The 22773-nt window shown below is 52.7% G+C and overlaps 1 protein-coding gene across 1 annotated transcript; it reads left to right on the top strand.

Moving 5' to 3' along the window:
* The first annotated feature begins 1414 nt into the window (after window positions 1-1414).
* ABCB10 (ATP binding cassette subfamily B member 10) lies at window positions 1415-21680 on the top strand. Its single transcript, XM_059677698.1, has 13 exons — window positions 1415-2110; window positions 6891-7091; window positions 8302-8504; window positions 9893-10027; window positions 10783-10929; window positions 11889-12024; window positions 13571-13666; window positions 14578-14787; window positions 15093-15172; window positions 16005-16185; window positions 17267-17310; window positions 18966-19000; window positions 19635-21680. The coding sequence occupies exons 1-13, from the start codon at window positions 1645-1647 to the stop codon at window positions 19864-19866; spliced, it is 2166 nt and encodes a 721-aa protein (XP_059533681.1). The 5' UTR covers window positions 1415-1644; the 3' UTR covers window positions 19867-21680.
* Window positions 21681-22773: the final 1093 nt, after the last annotated feature.

Below are 22773 nucleotides of genomic sequence, written 5' to 3'. Positions count from 1 at the left end.
GGCCACAGGTTTGCTCCCGGGGCTGCTGTCCTTACGACCTCCCTTGTCGCCCTTGCAGGGGACAAGAACCCACAGGTGGAACTGTCCTGGAGGTAATCCCAGCTGCTCTCGAGTTCCCATCAAAAGAAGTCCCTTTTGAACTTGACACCTGCTGGCCACTAAACCCATGAAGCGTCTATTCACTGGGGGCCAGATTTTGCTGCGTGGGGCAACCACACCTCCACCAAGGGCCCTCTCTGTCCTTCCCGGGGGCAGGATCTGAGGTTCTGCTTGTTGTCTCAGAATTAACACCCAACCTTCCCTTGCTTTGCTGTCGTACTTTTATTTTTTTTTTTTTTTACTATTAATCCATTCATATCTCCGTGCTTTGCTTCTTCCTTCCCCAAACACACCTTCGAGCATTTCGTGCCCTTCTCAGTGGCCAAGCAATATTTTTTAATATGTTTTTATTGACTTCAGAGAGGAAGGGAGAGGCAGAGAGAGAAACATCCATGGTGCGAGAGAATCATTGATCGGCTGCTTCCTGCACGCCTCACACTGGGGATCGACCCCCAACTCGGGCATGTGCCCCGACCGGGAATGGAACCGTGACCTCCAGGTTCACAGGTCGACGCTCAACCCACTGAGCCACACCGGCCGGGCCATTTTATCCTAATTTCTAAAAGGGTAGTGAGATGTTATCCTTATTTTCAAGTGGGAATAGTAATTCGCATTACTAGGACCGCTATCCGCAGGCCTCAACCACGACCCTGACATAAGAACCAGCTGGCCCCGCGGCCATCCCTCGGCTTACAGATGCCCCCACCACGAGGTCTCCGTGTGTCCTCGGGGCTTTCCAAGACCCTCTCCTCCAGCTTTCCTGGCGCGTGTGTTAAAACGCATGGCGCCCGGCTAGGTCTCCATTCTGAGCGGCCAGAGGGCCTGGACCACGTGTGCGTTTGCACGTTATAAACTGATCTCTGCGCCTTTGCCAAGTGCATCCAAATACCACTCTCCGCCAACCACCTCCTCCATCCACACCGCCTTTCGGAACCGAGCCGCCCCGCAGCGAGGTTCCCTCCAGCAGTGCTCCTGCGCCTCCGCCCGGGGATGCGGGTGGCAGGACCCGACCCCGCTGGGTCCCCCGAGGACCCGCACACGCCGCAGGCTCAGCCCCGCTCGCGGTCCTGCAGCCGCCTCCTCGCGCCGGGCGTCCTGCGATCGCGCCTGCGCGCTCCGCCCCGCCCCGCCCAGTCCGCCGGCGTGAGAAAAGGCTCGCGCCACTCTGGGTTCTGACGGGAGTGAACGGAAAAGCGTGAAAAAGCTCCCTGCGCGCCAGTGCGCAGGCGTGGCGGTGCTCACCACTTCCGGGGCCGGGTCCCTGCCAGACCGCGCGGGCGGCGGGCGGGCGCTCGGCTGCCCGATGGGGGGCGCTGCAAGGAGGGCGCCGGGGTCAGGGCGGGCTTCCTGGAGGGCGGGGTGCGGCCGAGGGGCGCGGCCCGGGGCGGGCGCCTGGGGCGCCGGCCCGATGCCGCGGGTGACGGCGGGTGACAGCGGGCGGGGCCGAGTGCACGCCCTCCGCTCGGCCGGGCCGGGAGGGTCCTCCGGCGCCGTGCGCGCGGGGCCGGGCGGGCGGGCGCAGACACTCGGCTCGGACGCGGCGCCATGCGCGGGCCGCTCGCCTGGCCGCTGAGCCTGCTGGTGAGGCGGGGCCCGCTCGCCTGCGCGTGGACCCCCGCCGCCCGCGCCCCCGTGTCCCGGCCGCTGCCGACCGGCCTGGGGCCACCGTGGCTTTGGGGCGCGGGCCCGGGCGCCCTGCGGGGTGCGGGGGCCGCGCGCTGCTGGGCGAGCGGCTGCCCGGGCGGGGATCCCGGCGGCGGCGCGGGTCTGGCGCGGCTTCTGGGGCTGCGGGCGCGGCCCCCCGGGTACCCCCGCCTCCCGCGCGCCCTGCTCTCCGGCGGCCCAGCTGGCGGCGCCCGCGCGGGGGGCGAGGCCTGGCGGCGCGGACCGGCGGTGCCTGCGGCCGCGGCGGCTCCGAGGGAGGACTCGCGGCTGCGCCCCGTGGCGGCCGGGCGCTCCGAGGCCCAGAAGCTGCTGGGGCTGGCGTACCCCGAGCGCCGGAGGCTGGCAGGTAGGGGTCCCCCCCACCCCATCCCTTCCCGCCCCCTGCCCAGCGCGCGGTCCCGGCCGCCGATCGGGACCCCCGGCCGCTTGCAGCGCGGCGAGGAGGGCAGGGTGACCTCCTCCTGGGGGTTTTGGACCCAGAAGCGCTGGACCGGGCGCTCCGCCCACAGTGGCTGTCGGGTTGGCTGGGCACCTGCTGGGCGATTCGCTTTACGTCTGTTTGGTTCGCTGGACCCACGTTCTCCGAGGCGCGCGGCGTGGTGTCTCCCTAGAAAGTCGGGTCGGCTGCTCCTTGGCGCTGCCAGCATTCGCAGAATCAGCCCGGTTTTTATTCTCTCTCTTCCCTCCCCCCGCCCCCATCTCTTATTTTTAGAAATTAGACCTCGAGCCAAAAGCATGTCTGTTTGTATTATGCACTTGCACTGATTTTTTAAAACATGATTTGCTCTATTTAGGCAGGGTTACCGAGCAGTCAGTTTTGCCACGTGAAGCGGAACAATCTAGACCGTTTTCCCCATCTGTCCCCCTGCCTTTGCCCCTGGGGTGATGGGTAGGAAGTTGCTTTGCTATTTTCAGAGCAGTCGGCCCTGGCCCGGTTACTGATGTATAAAGTCTAGGAGTTTTGCCCTGGCCAGTGTGGCTCAGCGGAAGGAGCATGGGCCTGGGGACGGAAGGGTCCGGGGTTCGATTCTGGTCAATGGCAGGTACCTGGGTTGCAGGCTCCATCCCCCAGCTCTGGTTGTGACTTGGGCAAAGGCAGCCAATTGATCTCTCTCTCTCTCTCTCTCTCTCTCTCTCTCTCTCTCTCTCTAAGTTAATGGGACAATATCCTCAGGTGAGGATTAGCAACAAAATCAAAGATAAATCAATAAACTCCAGAAGTTTTGAGAAACGATAGATCACAACCCAACTTAATCAAAAGTAATTTTTATGAAGAGAATGAACGTTTTTAGAAAACAAAATCCAGATAAACAAGGCGGATTTTTTTAGCCATTAGAGAAAGCTTTAAATGCTCGTTTTTTAGGTTTCTCTAAATCTTCCTTTCTTTTCTTTCCTTTTTTAAAAAAAAAAAATTGATTTCAGAGAGGAAGGGAGAGGGAGAGAGAGATCGCAACATTAATGATGAGAGAATTATTGACCGGCTGCCTCCTGCACGCCCCACACTGGGATTCGAGCCCGCAAACCAGACACCAGGAATCGACCGTGACCTCCTGATTCACAGGCCGATGCTCAACCACTGAGCCACGCTGGTTGGGCAAAATCTTCATTTCTTTCGTTGTGGGTCCCCTTGGTGAGCAGAAGGAAACGTGGTTTCTGTTCCTGCTGGGGCTTCCCATGAGTGAAATAAGCACATGATCACGTGACTAGAGATACAAGTGGATCTGTGACGAGGGCTTGGAAACAGGCTGTGAGGCTCTCGGGGAAACACTTGAAACCGGTGAGCACCCCACATTCTCTGCTGCAAAACCATTGCCTTAGCAAGGGCCCTCCGAACAGTGGCTGGTGACTTCGGGGGCGGGGGGGTGTTGGTGCTGGGCAGTCCCGTGGGGGCTGTCAAATCTTAGGGGCATTCTTGGCATCACCCAGGTGCAAAGAGGACTAGTTCATCACTTGGTTGTATGTAGATTTTGATGGAAATAAAGATCCTTGCGCCCGGCCAGTGTGGCTCAGTGGTTGAGCATTGACCTAGGAACAGGAGGTCAGGGTTCAATTCCCGGTCAGGGCACGTGCCCGGGTTGTGGGCTTGATCTCCAGTGAGGGGCGTGCAGGAGGCAGCCGGTCCATGATTCTCTCTCATCACTGATGTTTCTCTCTCTCCCTCTCCCTTCCTCTCTGAAATCAATAAAAATATTTTAAAAAGGGAAAATTTTGAAGCGAGGAGCTCTCGTGGACTGAGCTGCTTGGGCGAGCGGCCGTCCCCCTCCTCTGTCCCCCTCCAGTTCGCAGCGTGGGGCCCAGAGCAGGGCGCAGAGCGTCTTAGGTGAAGGTGTAAGTGGCGGTGGGACCAGGCCCAGGTTGAGGTTGAAATGTAGAGACCCTGAGCCCTACAGGGAGCCGCCCCCTTTCTCCATGAACTTGGAGCAAGTGTACGGGAACCCAGTGTTGTTTTGTTTGAGGTATTCAATGTCAGAAAGGTTTTCTGGTGCCCACACGTGCTCAGCCCACTGGGTAGCCCAGCCCTGCCCCTCTCATGCCCATCGTCCCTGTACCCTCTTACCGTGTTCCCACGTGTCCTGCTGGTATGTTAAGACAGCCCTAACCACGGCAGGAGCTGTACCTCCTTTTATCTAAAGAAGGGAGCTATGTGGATACGCCACATGGAACGACTGTGAACATAGAATTTGAGGAAATAAATTGGGTTGCACACTAATTTTAAAAAATATTTTTAAACAGGTAATGAATCCATATGGTATCTGATGAGGGAATCTGACGAAAACCCCTCATTAAGACATCTGGCTTCCTCAGAACTCATTCGATAGGATATATTGAAGCCAGTCTGGGCGTCGGCATTCGTGGGGTTCAGAGGAAGTGAGGGGTCACCATCAGTTTGTAACTTATCTTCATAAGGACAGTCCCAGAGGTTGCCACATGGCTGTCAAGTGCTGGAGATAAAGAGCAGTTGTGTGTGTGTGTGTGTGTGTGTGTGTGTGTGCCTGCCTGTTTCTCAATCAAGAGACCAAAGAAAGCTGAGTTGAAGAGAAGGAATTCCACTGTTAATGTGTTAATTTTTAGAAAAATAAATATAAAAAAAAACAAAACACCTTTTTCAAAAATTCAGCTACCCACTCGAATAACAGTATTTTCAACCTTTTGCAGCAATTTCGGAAAATGCCCCCTGAACTGCCTGAGCAGAACCCTTCGATCTTAAGTCATGTGTACCAGGACCTTAAGCAGGACCTGCTGTCTGACATGTTGCAGATGTGCGTGGAGACGTGTTTGCATGACTTCCATGCCAGCCCTCTGCCCCCCGCCCCGCATCGCCCCGGGTGTCGGGACATGCAGCTATCTCTCTCCAGCTGTGGCCCGCACAGTGGCTCTCCAGGCTTTTCCCACTGATAACCCTTCATCTTATCACTTGGCCTTCGCTGCAGGGCTCACCAGGAGCCCGCGGCTGACAGGATAGGAGTCATTGGTCAGAGCGCTCGGCTGCACCTGGACGATAGGAGAGCCTGCGAGGCCTCTTGCCGTCCCAGTGAGCCGGGCAGTGAACGGGGGCCTAGAGTTGGGCCTTCGATGAGCCGTGGGCCCCTTGGGCTCCTGGGAGATTATAACGGGGCTGCCAGGCGGGAGGCCCTTGGTGTGATGGGCCGCTGTGTGCAGAGGCGGCTCTTCCCACACTTCCCAGGCCGGCTCCTAGTCTCACTGTGGAAGGTACATCCCCCCACCCTCCACCCCCCACATGTGCATTTGGGGCCTCTGGTGAGGGGGGGTGGGGGGGGAGGCCTGGGAGGGCCTCTCACTTAAATTCTCGATAAGGTCTTGTGTGTGTGGCTTTAGATTAGGACCATTCTTGGAACCCGATGCCGCCAGGAGCTCTTGCTGAATCTGTAGTTAGATTTTACGAAGACAGACCAAGAAGTGACCAAAATAAACAGAGGCTAGGCCTGTGGGTGCCGTGAGCGAGGAGAGGGCGGGCAGTGCTCAGCGGCCGTTCCCCGGGGCCCAGGCCGGGCAGAGGTGCTGGCCAGGACACTGAGGCTGTACCCTAGCGCGGGGACCACTCCTGGAAGCCAGGCGTGTCTGTCCGCTGGGGAAATGCCATATTTCAAAGAGAACACAAACATTCGGTGCATAGCTTTAAGGGTAGAATACACACCAGATTTGGAAAGGACTTAGTATGAAGAAAAGTAAAATCTCGTTACTTTTTATCTTGATTCCATATTGATTCCTATTTTTGGATAATTTGGGCCAAATAAAATGTATTGCTAAAATTAATTTTACCTGTTCCTTTTACTCTTTTTTTTTTTTAAATCTTTATTGTTGAAAGTATTCCAGATGTCCCCTTTCCCCCCATTGGCCCTGCCATAAAGGGAGCATACTCTTTTCAATGTGAGGGGAACATTTTAAATGACACGGGCAGGCCCCCCGGACATGCCTGCAGGCCAGTGAGCGCTGGGGTCCAAGACAGGCCTCCCTGCTGTCACTATGGCGCAGGCGCCCCGCTCCCTGGCACACGCTCACGGTCGGGCCTTGCATCAGACCTGCCAGGGCTCAGTCTTCGTTCTGCCGAGTCCTCTCTGAACCTGACCAGTTTCCCACACTCCCTGCTTCCTGCTCGTCTCCCAGCTCCGCGTGTCTTCACTTCCTTCCCCGCCCGGCCGCATGCTTTATCACCAAAAGCTGTGCTGTTGAGAAAGGACATGCCCCATGTGCGGTGGATGCCTGCTACTGCCTTCCCACGCGGATGGCGAGTGCTGTTGACATTCTAGACATCATCCAGGGCTTTACCTGCACAATTTGGTCTAGAAGCTAAGATACGGTTAGATACCAAGGAGGAGTGATGAGTAGTGAATGTAGGAGAAAATACCATCTGAGACGAACGCCCAGATCAAGAGACAGGAAGGAGGGGCCGGGGACGGGGGAGACGTGGTCAGGTCAGGGTGATGCGGACAGTTTTTATCGGGTGCAGGGCATGGTCAGTCCCTCCCTGCGGTCGCCCTACTTGCTCTGCCCTGGGACCCATCGGTTCTCCGTGTAGTCGGGTCAGGGAGCGGAAGGGACGACCGGCCCAGCGCCGGCCCCTCGCCCAAGGCCCCCACGAGCTGAGAGCGGCCCGTGTCTTCCAGCCGCCGTCGGGTTCCTGGCCGTGTCCAGTGTCATTACCATGTCGGCGCCCTTCTTCCTGGGGAGGATCATCGACATCATTTACACCAACCCCACCGGGGACTACAGCGGCAGCCTGACCCGCCTCTGCCTGACGCTCAGCGGCGTGTTCCTGTGCGGAGCTGCGGCCAACGCCGTCCGTGTCTACCTCATGCAAACCTCAGGTCAGCGCCCTCCTCCCGGGGACCACGGCGGGGAGCCCCGGGGGTGTCGTGTGCTGCGGGCCCCCGGCTTTTCCTCTCCTCTGCATCACATTCAGCAGGGGGCCTGGCCGCGTGGCTCAGTGGTTGAGCGTCAACCTGTGAACCAGGAGGTCCCAGTTCGATTCCCGGTCAGGGCACAGGCCCGGGTTGTGGCCTTGATCCCCAGTGGGGGGCCTGCAGGAGGCAGCCGATCAGTGATTCTCTCTCATCATTGATGTTTTGTTCTCTCTCTCTCCCTCTCCCTCTCTGAAATCAATACAAATATATTTTTTAAAATATATTTTATTGATTTTTTACAGAGAGGAAGGGAGAGGGAGAGAGAGAGTTAGAAACACCGATGAGAGAGAAACATCAATCAGCTGCCTCCTGCACACCCCCCACTGGAGATGTGCCTGCAACCAAGGTACATGCCCTTGACTGGAATCGAACCCGGGACCTTTCAGTCTGCAGGCCGACGCTCTATCCACTGAGCCAAACCAGTCAGGGTAATACAAATATATTTTTTTAAAAAACAAACATTCAGTAGGGACACTGCCCGACGCTGGAGCTGTGGATTGTGGTAGCTCGGTGCCCTCTCCTCAGCCCTCTTACGGGACTTGGATTGAGCTGGGAGGGAGCAGCCGTCTGTGTTCCGGGAGGTTTGAGAGCACGGCTGTCATGCGGGAAGCTGGAGCGGGGCCTCCCTCCAGGGGGAGCCGGGTGATGCCTGGACAGTGTGTCTGTGTCAGGCCAGGTGGCTCACGGGCACGTGCCCGCCACAGCCATGACAGCGCCCCGGACGCCCGGCTCCACGTCGGTTGCTGGCCATTGAGTTAATAAAATAAATACTCGGTAGATAATTAACCAGTTGTTGCCATTTGGAAGTTCAATACAGAAAGGGTTGCCGAGGAAGGACGCCATTAGCTCTCGAACAGTCACTGTAGTGAAACGTCTTTGTAAATAAGTCGTAAGCATCTCAGTCACGTTATGTTTGCGATCCCCGTAGCCTCTCCTCCGCCTCCAGGCTGCAGGGGCTAAGGGAGAGTAATGCTCATTCCTGGCAGCTTCCTGCCCAGCTGCCAGGGCCCCGGGGATGTCCCAGGGACCCACAGGGCAGCAGCCGCGCCTCCGAGGCCGCAGGCGGAGAGGGATGACCTCGGCCCGCGCTGACCCGCCCCGTTGGCTTTCCCAGGGCAGCGCATCGTGAACCGGCTGCGAGCTTCCTTGTTCTCCTCCGTCCTGAGGCAGGAGGTGGCTTTCTTCGACAAGACCCGCACGGGCGAGCTGATCAACCGCCTCTCCTCGGACACGGCGCTCCTGGGCCGCTCGCTGACCGAAAACCTCTCGGACGGGCTCCGGGCCGGGGCCCAGGCCTCCGTCGGGATCGGCATGATGGTACGTCGCCCGCTTGCGTCGGCACCTTCTGGGCAGGGCTGGGCCTGCGCCAGGCTTCTCGTGTCCGGGAGGAGCTCGGGTGAGCTGCTCCCTTCCCTCTGTAGCCACTGGCCAGAGCGCCGCCCGCAGGCCGTGGGGACAGACGCTGCTGCTTCCCGCATGGCCTCTGGCACCACGTGTCCCAGGACGCAGTCCTATTGAGGCAGGACCGCTGCTTTAGGAAAGGTGGCGTTGTGGCCTGGGCTTTCTGAGGATGCTCGCAGGCAGCAGGGGGAAGGAACCTTCCGGTGCTGAGCAGTGGGTCCGAGAGAAGACAGGGAGGCACACCCGCCACCACAGGCAGTGCCACCCCTGCCCGGGGCCCCTCACCACTCCCACGCCTTTGTGTTGTCCTAAGTCCGTGGTCGGCAAACTGGCTCGCGAGCCACATGCAGCTCTTTGGCCCCTTGAGTGTGGCTCTTCCACAAAATACCACGTGCGGGCGCACGTACAGTGCAATTGACACTTCGTGGCCCGTGCGCAGAAGTCGGTTTTCGGCCTGGGCGAGTCTGTTTTGAAGAAGTGCTGTGGATATTTGGCTCTGTTGACTAATGAGTTTGCCGACCACTGTCCTAAGTGAATGAATGAATAAACGAATGATTGGTTCTGTCCATTACTTTACACTGCAGTCTGCTCCTTTTTCTCAGCACTTTAGAAGAGCCTTGTTCTGATTATGCTATTTTCTGAGCAAATGAGATTTGGCAGATCTTAATTATTTGTTGAAGGGGTGCTAGTACCGTTTAAGATACGGCCACCAAATTGCAGGGTTGACAGGAAACCCCACCAGGCCACTTCTGGAAGTCGGCTGTTTCTTCTTTGAGCAGGTCCAGCTGTCAGGAATCGCTCCTCATGCTGAGTTCAGATCCACGTGCTTCTGTCCACTGAGCCAGGGAAACGCTGTAACTCTTCCTGCCCTTGTCGGTTATGTCTCCCGCCAAGTCCCTTCCGTCTGCCCGTCGCAGGACGCGGGTGTGTTCGGTCTCTTTGCCGTCTTGGTCGTTTCAGTGGGACCCGTGGCTCAGGTTGCTCAGTGGCCTCGAGGCGGTCCAGACCTGGGCCCAGAATTCCTGCTGTGGTCCCTCACCCCCGCCCTGCTCCCCTTCTCTGTCGATGAACCCCATGGTCCAGAGCGGCGGGGGTCAAAGGCTCCCGCCCTGTCTGCAGCGGCTCTTGGTCACGTGACTCCTGTGTGGCATGCTCAGTATTCGTGGGTTTTATGAAAAGTTCCACCAGTACAGCCTGTCTCTTCATTGAAACACACACACACATACACACCCACACCTACAATAGGTCGTGAGAAGTTGCTGCTACTCCCTGTAACAAATACCTTCTGGCTTTGTTTCTGACAGTTTTTTGTCTCGCCTCATCTGGCCACTTTCGTTTTGAGTGTGGTGCCTCCAATATCCATCCTTGCGGTGATTTATGGACGATACCTACGGAAACTGACCAAACTCACTCAGGACTCCCTGGCACAAGCCACGCAGGTACAGGCCTTCCTTGGCACAGTCCCCCTGAGTGAGCTCAGAGCCACCCGTGGGTGGACCCTAGGAAATGTGCTCAGACTTGGCAAAAACTGCTTACTTTTCCTTAACATTAGAACTAAAATACTCTGCCTTCTAGACTAGATCACTACCCGCATGTCAGAATAGATCCAGCTTAACAGAACATTACCTGGACTTCTCCCTTCTTCCCATCACTGTTTCTTGTAGGACAAAAAAGCTAACCATATTTTCCAAACACTTTCTGGGTGCCACTCTGTTCTCCGTTAATTAATAAAGGTAGCTTTGCAATGCTGTCCAGTATTGTCTTCTTAAAAAATTAAAAATAATTCTTACATTTTCATATTACAAAAACCATCCATGTTTCTATTTGAAAATATAAAGGGAAAAAATAATATGCATCAGCCTGCCTCTCAATTAACATTATTAATATCTTGGAGCCTGTCATTTTTGTAAGTCTTTTTCTCTGCATGAAGACATATTTCTGTATCTGGCTGTATACCCTCCGGTTTATCTTTCCATCTACCTCTGTATAAGCTGTGCATCTGCATAGATCGATGTTTCCAAAAATAAGATTGTTCGGGACTCTCTCCTTTGCAGCCTGTTTTTGACTTAGTCACGTATCCCTGGAACTTCCATTGCTCGTGTCTTAAAAATGAGAGCCGGTTTTCAGTTGTGCCTCCAGAACTCTTGGCATGTGACCTTGCCCCCCACCCCCCAAAATGTCTTTGTTCTCCCAGCTAGCCGAGGAACGCATCGGAAACATCAGAACTGTTCGAGCTTTCGGGAAAGAAATGACTGAAATCGAGAAATACACCAGCAAAGTGGACTTCGTGATGCAGTTAGCAAGGAAAGAGGCGATCGCTCGGGCAGGCTTCTTTGGAGCAGTAAGTGCATCGCTGCGGAAAGGGAAGAAGGCGGGTGTTGTCATTGGGAGAGAGTGCTATTCTGTGACTCTGGCCATAGAGAGTGAGTCTGTTCTACCTCAGGACTAGGAATTGTCCTCCTTAGCGTGTTTTTGTGAGAGAGGAGGAAACCAATAAATGTAAGGAAGGAAAAGGCAGTGGGCAGGGGAGACCAGACACCATGGGGTCAGGCACTGGTTCTCAGCGTCACGTGGGTGCTGCTGAGACGGCAGACTGCCCGCCCCTTCCAGACCAGTTGAACCGGAAAGGCCGCGGTGGGGCCAGCAGTCTGTTTGAACAGGTTCCCCGCGTCTTTCGATGTTTCCAAAAGCATAACCTCAGTGCACTTCGAGAAGGAAGGGCCCCAGACTGATCATAATGAACTAGACAGGACCCTGACCTAGAAGCTCACCATGAAGGCAGATTCGTAACATGTCCAGTCTGGACAGAACTTCACGGGTGAGGCGTAATGGCCGGACTCAGCAGGTAAGGAACAGGCCCGAGGAGGCAGCGCCCACCCGAGACCCCACATCCAACCAGTCAAGGTGGATCAGAGATCTCGGACTCCAGTCTCCTGGCCCGTCCGTGCCCATGCGTCATGTTAGCCTGTGTAAACACACATGTCAGTTATGTGCTCACTGCCTCCAGTTAGGGAAGGAATCCTTCATGTTATTTTTTTTCTTTTGCAAACTGAGCAGATAGAGTAGAATAGGAACCTGAGGGATGACTCAGCTGATAGGTTTCCGTGTAGATGAGATTATTTCTTCGGGTATCGCAGTGTTTTTAAAGTACGTCTTCATTTGAAAGTCAGAGGAAAATAATAGTTTGGAGAAGCCTTGCTGTGACAGTTAAATGAGGAAGGGGTTACCGGCCGTGGTCTTGCTGTCTGCCGTGTGGGTCTCTGCCTCCCACCTGACGTCTGCGTTTCCTTCACTCGACAGACCGGGCTCTCTGGGAACCTGATCGTGCTCTCCGTGCTGTACAAAGGCGGGCTGCTGATGGGCAGCGCCCACATGACCGTGGGCGAGCTCTCTTCCTTCCTCATGTACGCTTTCTGGGTTGGATTGAGCATCGGAGGTATATGATCTAACCAGGCGTGGGGAGTTACGCGTGGAAAATCGGGTTCTAGTTTCTGAAAGTAAAACTTCACTCTCCCATTGGTCCATCTCTCAGCAAGTAGCTGCACCTGAAAAAGCTTTGTCCTAGAATCTTATTCCCACTCGACCATGTTTCATCTTCTGAGGACCCCCAAACTGCTTTCCATAGTGGCTGCCCCACTTCACAACCCCACCGCCAGCGCACGCAAGTCCCCACCTCTTCACATCCTATCCAGTACTTACTACTGGTTGACTTTGGACAGTAGCCATCCTGACAGGTGTGACGGGATATCACTGTGGTTTTGACTTGCATTTCCCTGATAACGAGTGAGGCTGAGCATCTTCTCATGTCTGTTGGCCATCTGTGCGCCTTCCCTGAAAAAATGTTTATTCAAGTCAGAAAGCCCAGAACTAAACCCACAGTCAGATGGTCAGCTCATCTACAGTAAGAGGGAAATGAGTCTCATCAGTAAATGGTGTTGGGAAAGCTGGATAGATGTATATATGCAGGAAAAAATAGGAAACTGGACTACTCTCTTACATGATGTACAGAAATAAGCTCAAAATATATGAAAGACCTAAATACTGGTACACAGAAGACCTAAACCAGGAAACTCCTAGAAGAAAACATAGGCAGTAAACTCCCTTTGACATCAGTCTTAGCAATATTTTTTTGGATATGTCTTTCTGAGCAAAGGAAACAAAAGAAAAAAGAAACAAATGGGACTACCTCAAATTAAAAACTTTCTGCTGCCGAAACCGGTTTGGCTCAGTGGATAGAGCGTCGGCCTGCGGACTGAGAGGTCCCAGGTTCGATTCCGGTCAAGGGCATGTACCTGGGTTGCGGGCATATCCCCAGTGGGAGATGTGCAGGAGGCAGCTGATCGATGTTTCTCTCTCATCGATGTTTCTAACTCTATCCCTCTCCCTTCCTCTCTGTAAAAAATCAATAAAATATAAAAAAAAAAAAATTAAAAACTTTCTGCACAGCGAGGGAAACCACCAATAAGACGAAAAACAACCTACTGGGTGGGACAGAGGTCACTTTAAGAAGAGATTGCTGGGGTATTTAACATTGCCAGGTTCCTGTTCAGCCTGTAGCCTAGTAAAAGTTGAATTTTGAAAGCCGAAAAGGGAGGTTTGGTTTTTATAGGTATGAATATTGGGGTACGTTATTTCCCTTCAAGTATAGGCTAAGCATTATGTTTTATTTATATTGCTGTGTTTCTGGCTCGGCAGAATTTCCTCTGTAGCACTGTGCTTTGAACTCAGTGGTTGATTAGTGCGGCCGTATGTGTTTGTAAATTCCCTGACCAACCACTAAATCCTTATTAGAAATCAGGGAAGTCGGAGGAGGAGATGCTGAAGGAGAACGAGGGTACGAGACGGAGGGGCTCCTGCCCATGGGTTCCCTTCTTTGAAAGCAGCAGGTTTTACGTTAAAAGCGCCTGTCACTTTGCCCAGCGGGATGGGAGCAGCCGACGGCTGTGGCCGGCACCAGTGACGGATGTAGCGTCTCCCCTCAGGTCTGAGCTCCTTCTACTCGGAGCTGATGAAAGGACTGGGCGCCGGGGGCCGCCTCTGGGAGCTGCTGGAGAGGAAGCCGGGGCTGCCTTTCGACGGTGGGTCTACAGCGCCTTTGCCCTTTCTTGTGGGGGTCACAGGTGGGCTCCCTGCCCTGCCTGCAGGAGGGGCATGAGGGGGGAGGTCAGCAGCGGGGCGGGGGGCCCCGGGACATCCCTGGAAGCACGGGGCTGACCACAGGGTGTGCCGCCCACCGCTCACCTCCCCGCAGGGACCCTGTGCCAGGGGCCAGGGCCCTGCCCGTCCCCCGATCTGTTCTCCTTGGTGGTTGTGATGCATGTAGGGGGGCAGGAGGAAAGGAAGAGGCATCATACGTGTAAAAGCCCCCGCGTGTATTGGTTTTAGGGGATGGCGTGAGGAATGCTGGTCCTGAGGGTCTTGGCCAGCTGCTTCCCTGGAGGCCAGTCCTCAGGGCTCAGGAGAAGTGGCCGTGAGCTGTGACCATCCCCAAGCCCTCCGGGGGCCTTGCTGGCGAATGCCCAGTATTGCCCAGTGCCCTCCAGGACCGGGGCGGGGAGGTAGCCCAGGGGGCACCGGGCAGCACGGACCCTGCCCCCTCTGCTCCGTGGCTGGGATGTGTCGTCATTCTCTCAGAACACGGACTGAGAGCAGATCAGACGAACCCGGGAGCAAGGGAGCGACAGGGGCTGGCTCAGGGCGGCGCGAGCCCCCTCCAGGCCGTGGTCGCTCGGGCAGGTGGTTGGCTGTGAGCGCAGTGACCTGCAGGGGAGCTGGGACGGTACCTTCCACCTCTCGGGGCACAGGGCCTGGGCACTGCCTTGGCTGGGGGGCGTGCGGAGCAGCTAAGGGTAGACAGAGGCCTCTTCCTGACTTGCCCGGGGAGCACCCCCAGGGCCACTGAGGGCGGCGTGTTAGTCACACAGGTGGGAGCTGCGTTCACCTGGGACTCCCTCCGCACTGAGTGATGACGCTCCGTCTTCCGTTTCAGAGGGGCTGACCTTGAACGAGAAGAGCTTCCAGGGTGCGCTGGAGTTCAAGAACGTGTACTTCACCTACCCGGCTCGCCCCGAGGTGCCCATCTTCCAGGACTTCAGCCTCTCCATCCCCTCGGGGTCCGTCACGGCGCTGGTGGGCCCCAGTGGGTCCGGCAAATCCACGGTGGTTTCCCTCCTGCTGAGGCTGTACGACCCCCTTTCAGGTGAGCTGGTGGGTCCTCACCTCGGAGGGCGGGGCTGTTCTCACCCGTCTCACGCCTGTGCCCTGCACGAGGGCTCCATGTGCAAAGAGCTGGGGGGAGAATTTATTTCGACTTCAGAATGTTCGAGAGACTTTAAAAAGGCCCAAGGGCGTCCCCGTTTAATTTAAGATCGTCCCGAGGTGGCGTCCCTCAGTCTTCCCTTTTGTGAGACTTTCAACCTTTCAAAAACGGGGCCTGGAGCCTCCCCGCCCGACCTTGTTTACGCACATGGGTGGCCCTGACCAGTGGCTTTCCTCCCTCTGCAGGGACCATCAGTCTGGACGGTCGTGACATCCGCCAGCTGAACCCCGTCTGGCTGAGATCCAAGATCGGGACAGTGAGTCAGGTAAGAGAAAGGGGGTATTTTTATTGTGTTTTTCTTTTAAAGCTGCATTTGTCGCTCGCTTTTTGCTTGGTCTTGAGTCTCCGTGAAGAGGATGGCGGTTTTCCAGATGCGCTGAACTGGTCCCACGTGGCAGGTTGCGTCAGCTTGTAAACAGTGCTGCTTCTCAGGACCTCACGCACTTTAACCCACTGAAGCACTGACTTTTTACATTTCTTTTTTATTTATTTTTAAAATATATTTTCATTGATTTCAGAGAGGAAGGGAGAGGGAGAGAGAGATAGAAACATCCATGATGAGAGGGAATCATTGATCAGCTGCCTCCTGCACGCCTCACACTGGGAACTGATCCTGCAACCGGGCACGTGCCCTCGACTGGAATCAAACCCGGAACCCTTCAGTCCGCAGGACGATGCTCTATCCACTGAGCCGAACCAGCTAGAGCTGGTTTGTGTATATTTCAAAAAGCAATGTCCTCGGTGGAAGGCAGGCCGCCGGAAAATGCAGATGGGCTTGTGGTCTCCCAGGGCCTCACGACTCCCAAGAAGAGGGAGCTTGCATTTATGAAGTGCCTACTGTGTGCCGAGCGCCGTGCAGGCGTCTGCCATGGATCTCGCTCCCTGCAGTGGGTGGGAGCTACAGATGAGGAGATCAGTCCTGCTGGGCGATTCATGAGCAATGAGGAGGTGGGGCCAGGAAAGCAGCATGTGCTCTTTGGGGGCAGTTTAATAGTCTCTCAATGTCAGTGCTGCGCTGAGTGAGCCCACGGTGTTCACTAGGCGTGTGAAGTCTGTTTTGAACTTTGAGGTCAACATGTTTTATTTCCAATTTGCAGGAACCAATTTTGTTCTCTTGCTCAATTGCTGAGAACATTGCTTACGGGGCAGAGGACCCTTCTGCGGTGACTCCTGAGCAGGTGGAGAAGGTGGCGGAAGTTGCCAACGCAACTGCTTTCATCCGCAGCTTCCCGCAGGGGTTCAGCACTATGGTCGGAGAAAAGGGGGTTCTTCTCTCAGGTGCCTGTTCTGTTTTTAAATGTATTTCTATTGATGTCAGAGAGGAAGGGGGAGGGACAGAGAGAAACATCAATGAGGAGAGAGAGTCACTGATCACTGCCTCCTGCACACCCCACCCTGGGGATCGAGCCTGCAACCTGGGCATGTGCCCTTGACCAGAATCGAACCTGGGACCCTTCAGTCCACAGGCCGATGCTCTATCCACTGAGCCAAACCAGCCAGGGCTAAAAATGGGGGATTCGAGTGGTTTATTCTGTTACCTCCAGTTTCATATGTGCACACAAACCACACATTTTAAAAGAGAGTGGAAAGGAGAGGGAGAGAAAGAGAAACACTGATGTGAGAGAGATACATCGATTGGTTGCCTCCCACATGCCCCCAACCAGGGCCAGAAGCCTGCAACCGAGGGACGTGCCCTTGACTGGAATCAAACCCGGGACCCTTCAGTCTGCAGGCCGACGCTCTATCCACTGAGCCAAACCGGCTAGGGCTGTGCCAGGCATTTTCTAAACGCATTACACATATTATCTCATTTAATCTTAAAAAACCCTGTGAAGCAGATCCTATCACTGTTCCCTTTTCACTGGGGCACAAGAGAAGCTCTCCAAGCTGGGAAGTGGCAGAGCGGAGTCTGCACCTGCAGGGAAGGGCCACAGGGAAACCAGGAGCCCAGGGAGCCCCAGGTTCCTGAGCAGAACATGCAGAGGACGGGAGCGGAGAGCATCTACCTCAGAGAGTCACCCCTGACCCTTCCTTCCTCACGTTATGCTCCTCTTCCCCGGCCCAGAGAGGAAACGGGGGGGAAATCAATGGAAAAAATACCCTCGGGTGAGGATTAAAAAAGAAAAGAAAAGAAAAAATGCCTGGTGCATTGGAACGCCTCCGTGAATGGTAGCTAGCACAATATTTGTTACTGTGAATCCTGAGGTTAATGAGGAGGAGCATATTTTAAAACAGGGTTCTGTCCTGCCGTCTGTCTTAGCGAGGGCTGCCTGGGGGGAGCTACCTTCCAGTTGCCACATGGCTTCTTAGCAGGAATTGGTGTTCAGGCTTTGCATTAAAACACCCTTGTCGTTGCCAGGTGGGCAGAAGCAGCGGATCGCCATCGCCCGGGCCCTGCTGAAGGTGAGCCTGCGGCCCCGCGCGGTCGTTTTGTTTTTCATTAGAGACCTTGTACCTTGTGATTTACTGTTTTCCTTCTCCCTGTTCTTCCCTTTTCCCTTGGAGGGGAGGGAAGACACATGATTGACAGTTCTGGTGAGAGATGAGTGAGGCATTCCCTGTCCAGACTTAACAGTATTTTGGGGATTTGAGGAGGCCAGTCCTGTGCTGGGATTGACAGAGGGAGAAGCATGCAGTGTAACGAATGAAACAGTGATCCTATCAGAATCTGAAACAGGACCAGTCTGCTTGCTGGTAGAATCCGTAATCAGCTGTCAAGCTGAGTAATACAGACTTGAAATACTTGTCCAAGACTTCCAAGAGGAAAGGGAACGCATTTTAGCTGGAAGTCAGACATGGGATGTTTTAGGAAGGGATAGTCTTTCCTCTGCTATTTAACGACTCTCCTCCGATGGATAAGTGATTTAAAAAACTGCTTTATTGAAGCATAACTTACACCCCAGGAACTTCCATTTTCAACGTACTTGCAGTGACTTACAGTAAATTTACAGTTACTCAGCCATCACACAATCAAAACAAATATTTCTTTTTTATGTTAGAGCATTTCTGTCCCCCTCAGATAAACCCTTGTACCATGTGTCGCCTTTCCCCATGCCCAGCCTCCGCCTCAGGCGCAGCTCATCTGCTCGCTGTCTAGACTGGCCTCTCTGGTCATCTCAGCTCGATGGAATCGGACAAGAGATGGTCGTTAGCCTCTCTCACTAGCTCACGTCTTCGCGTTTCCTCATGTTGTCGCCTCTGTCAGAACTCTCTTCCTCTCTGTGGCTGAGTGGTACCCTCCGTGGGGCTGGCCCATGGGCTGTGTATCCGTTCACCACTGAGACCTCGGGGCTGTTTCCGGTTTAGGGCCCTTGTGGACAGCGCTGCTGAGAGCGATGGGGCAGAGGTTTGCGTGGACACGTTTTCCTTTCTTGTGATCAACCCCGGGCCACGCTGGATGGAGTGTGTTAGTGCATCAGCTCCCCTCACGTTTTCGTCTTCCGTGCTGCTCCCAGCGGAACAGCAGGCAGAGCGTGGAGGCTCACTTCAGAGCCGCCTCGCGCTGCGGTTGATTGGCAGCAGGAAAAGGTGCCCTTAGAGCAGCATCCAGTCCCGGGGCCACTGTGATATGGTCTCCAGTCGCCTCCAACCCCCCTTCTGTGCTCATCACAGTCACCTGCGAGCCTGTGGTTCTCTTTGCAGCAGTTTTGTTGTGATATAATTCACACACTATACAACTCACCCATGAGAAGTGATAATTCCGTGGGTTTTAGTGTATTTAGTGTTGTGTATCCATCCCAGAAGCAATGTTAGGACCTTGTCATCACCCCTGAAAGAGATGCCGTCCGTTGTCGCAGTCACCCACACCCCCGGCCTTGTGGCCCCAGGGACCCCAGCCCCCAGGGACCACGGACCTGCTCTGTCGCTAGGGATGGGCCTACTCTGGACACTCCCTGTAGAGTCACACGACATGTAGCGTTTCGCGTCTGACTTACTGAGCAGAAGGTTTTCAATGTCCGTCATGTTGTATCATGTACAGCACTTCATTTATTTGCATTCCTGGGAGTTGGTGTTTTTCTAATAACAGTGTTTTCTTTTTCATGTTTTTCCTTCTTTAGAATCCCAGAATTCTCCTCCTGGATGAAGCCACCAGGTGAGGCTATCTCAGTGCTACATGTGGTTATATAAAGCGAAGGCTTCCTTTTCCAAAGACTCACCTTCCTGTACTTCGCAGCGTTGCCGCTGCCAGGGCCCTTTCCCTACTTTAAAGTGACCGAGTCTGTCTGAGTGAGTGACAGTCGGGAGGCAGGGGCAGGCTGAGCCTGGAGGGAGGGTGGTAGCTCCAGGTGAGTCCTGGATCTACATGAGTATGCTGAGTCCCCCATCACTCCCATCAGCTTCTACTTATGTGACAAGTTTTGCGGAAATGTAGAGGGCCCGCTTCCTGGTTAACAGCACTGTTATCCTATCAAACATGTAAAGTAGACCCAAGAAGTTACCATCTAGAATTCAGTGGTTCTCAACCTTCCTAATGCCGCGACCCTTTCATACAGTTCCTCATGTTGTGGTGACCCACAATTTCATTGTTACAAATGGAACATCATTAAAGCATAGTGATTCATCACAAAAACAATATGTAATTATAGATGTGTTTTCCGATGGTCTTAGGCGACCCCTGTGAAAGGGTCATTTGACCCCCAAAGGGGTCGCGACCCACAGGTTGAGAACCGCTGGGCCTCAGTCTGCCTGCACTGACTCTTTGCTTTCTCGCTGGTTTCCCACTCAAGTGCGTTGGATGCTGAAAATGAGTATCTGGTGCAGGAAGCTCTGGACCGACTAATGGAAGGAAGGACGGTACTGATTATTGCCCATCGTCTGTCCACCATCAAGAATGCTAATATGGTGGCTGTTCTCGACCGAGGAAAAATTATCGAATGTGGAAACCATGATGAGCTGCTTGCCAAACCAGACGGGATATACAGAAAATTAATGAACAAACAAAGCTTCGTGTCAGCATAAAGAAGCAATTGCTGACAAAGTGAATCCAAGAGACTTTAAAACAAAACAGCACTCTAGGGGGGAAATTCCTTAGAGAGGGTATGGAATCTGTAAATGATACTTCGAGTTATTTGAAATAGGCCTATTTTTCCCAAAGTATATAAACTATTGTTTTGAGATGAACCTGTTCTCAAAACCTTTACAGTCAGAGTTTTAATAATTATAACTTTCTAAATGTCTATAGCACTGAAGTTATTTTCAGGTTTTATACTTTATTTTATCTTGGAATATTTTCATACAGCATGGCACCTCATTTTTTTTACCTGCTGTTCGAGATGGAAGTTATTGTCAAATGACAACTTTAAAAGGGAATTATAAATTAAAAGGCCTAATTATTTTAGGCCAGTTTGCCAATCACTGTGTAATTCTCTTGATAGTATTCTGCCCTCTTTGGGTCGAATGGTACCGGGTTGTGTCATAGAACAGTGGTCGGCAAACTGCGGCTCGCGAGCCACGTGCGGCCCTTTGGCCCCTTGAGTGTGGCCACGAAGTTTCAATCGCACTGTACGTGCGCGCCCACACGTGGTATTTTGTGGAAGAGCCACACTCAAGGGGCCGCAGTTTGCCAACCACTGTCATAGAAGATGAAAACCTAGCCGTTTATTTTATCCTCATGCTCATGAAGTGAGCCTGCGTGTCATACATACAGAGGTAGTGACTGTCTCCTGGCAAGGAGGGAACGTTCACATTCTCCATCCCCTGCGTCTTCAGAGGCGTGAGAGCTCAGGAGGCTGCGTCCCCCTGGGACGAGGCTGTGTGTGGGTGTGTGTGGCCTTTAACATTTTGGGCACAGGAGAGCCTGATGAGTTTGAAAAGGGGAAGAGGCAGCCCCATCTTTGCCCAGGAAAACTTCTATTTTCGCTACTCACATATTTCTCTCTGTGAGCCCCCTGGAAAGTGAGGCGTGGGCTGCCAGGCATTATCAAGAAAGATGTAAAAATGAATTTTACATGATGTTGTCTAACGCATGTTCTGAAAATTGTATTTTAAACATGTATAAGCCCTAACCCAAATTTGACGGCCTTTTCTCAGTTACTTAAATACATTTGAAGTGTCATTTAATGAGGCTAAAATCTGAATAATGTAACTAATTTTCAACCTGAAAACATTTGAAGAAAGCTTAGATGTTCTTGCTATTCTACAGAATATCAAGAAACCTTAAGAACTTGTCAGTCTTCTGAAAAGAGGACATTAATAACTCCCTTTCTTGTACTTGTAACTATAGTTTCATCCACCTGAACACCTCAGAATTCCTAAAGCAGTGCTGACAACCACCAGATTTGCCAAATTTCGTGTCAGTGCTGATCACTTGCTCTTGCCTCCAGAAAAAGTGCTTTTTTTCTGCATTGGTGACGCCAGACCCAAGAAGTAACTATGTTGAGATAAGTAAAATGGAAGTTTCCTCCTGTACCAAGTAATTGTTAATTCCCTGGTTAGACTGGAAGAAGAATCCACTATTTCATGATAAGCAGGGAGACATATAATTCATTCTACATCAGGGAATTCATTCACGAATAAGTGGACTGTGTGTTTTGGATTGGTAAACAGTACACCTGTGACCATCATTTGAACAGACTTCACTTGTCGTCTCCGCACAGTGTGCCGTGACGGACCGTGTGGTTCAGCAGCTACAGAGCTGGGTGCGAGGGAAGTCTGTGCCACAGAAGGACTTACAAAACCAAACTTGATCATTATGTGTCATTTTCTAATACAAGATGTTCAGTGTGTCTTTAGATTACATTTATATCGTGGATTAAAATTTATAGTGAACTTTATCTGTGTCTGTCCCTTCTTTTCTGTTTTTGCCATTTTTATTCGATTTATTGGGATGACTGATTAACAGCATTATATACCAGGTAAGTTTCAAGTGTGGACGTCTACAATACCCTGCGACCAAGTATGTGCCCTTGATCGGCGATGGAACCTGCAACACCTCTGGTGTGTGGCCCGGCACTCTAACCACTGAGCACACTGGCCAGAGCTTGATGTTACTATTTTCAAAGAACCAGCTCTTGGTTGCATTCATTTTTCGATTGTATTTTCTCTCTATTTTGTTTAATTCTGCTCTGATTTTTATTATTTCCTTCCTTCTACCCGACTTTGTTCTTTTTCTAGTTACTCAGGGTGAAATGTTAGGTTGTTTAGTTGAGATTTCTCTTGTTCTTGAGGTAAGTCTGTAATGCTGTAAACTTCCTTTTTAGTACCGCTTTTGCTGCCTCTCTCAAATCTTGATGTCATGTTTTCGTTCTCATTTACTCCTGTTACCTTTCGATCTTCTATTTCTTCTTTCACCCAGTCTTTGTTTAGCACCGTGTTGTTTAATCTCCACATATTTGTCGTTCTTTTCCGCTTTCTTTTTGTAGTTGATTTTTCCATTTCAAAGCAATGTGGTTGGAAAATATCCTTGGTATGATCTCAATCTTCTTAGGTATGCGAGCCTACTTTTGTGTGTTGAGAATGTTCCATGTGCACTAGAGAAGAATGTATATCTTCCCTTCTGTTCTGGGATGAAACACTTGGTAAATATCGATTATGTCCATTTGGTCTAATGCATCATTTAAGGCTAATATTTCCTTATTGATTTTCTATTTGGATGATCTGTCCATCACTGTCAATGAGGTATTCAGGTTCCCTACTATAAATTTATTTTTGTCAGTTTCTCCCTTTAGTTCTGTTAGTGATTGCTTTATGTATTTTGGTGCTCTCTGGTGGGGTGCATATATATTAATAAGTGTTGTGTCTTCATGATGTATTGTCCCCTTTATCACTATGAAATATCCATCTGTGTCTCTTGTTACCTTTTATACCTTGAAATCTATTTCGTCTGATATAGTTATACCTGTTTTTCTCTGCCATTTTCCACCCCTT

Source organism: Myotis daubentonii, chromosome 20 (assembly GCF_963259705.1).
Source record: "Myotis daubentonii chromosome 20, mMyoDau2.1, whole genome shotgun sequence".
Classification (NCBI taxonomy): Eukaryota; Metazoa; Chordata; class Mammalia; order Chiroptera; family Vespertilionidae; genus Myotis; species Myotis daubentonii.
This window is presented reverse-complemented; position numbering and strand designations above follow the sequence as displayed.

Excerpts from the sequence above, each read along its gene's own strand:
- ABCB10 (XM_059677698.1), top strand. The coding sequence starts at position 1,645 with ATGCGCGGGCCGCTCGCCTGGCCGCTGAGCCTGCTGGTGAGGCGGGGC. Across the intron at positions 10,930-11,888 it reads GGGCAGGCTTCTTTGGAGCA|ACCGGGCTCTCTGGGAACCT; the intron begins GTAAGTGCATCG and ends TTCACTCGACAG. Across the intron at positions 15,173-16,004 it reads AGATCGGGACAGTGAGTCAG|GAACCAATTTTGTTCTCTTG; the intron begins GTAAGAGAAAGG and ends TCCAATTTGCAG.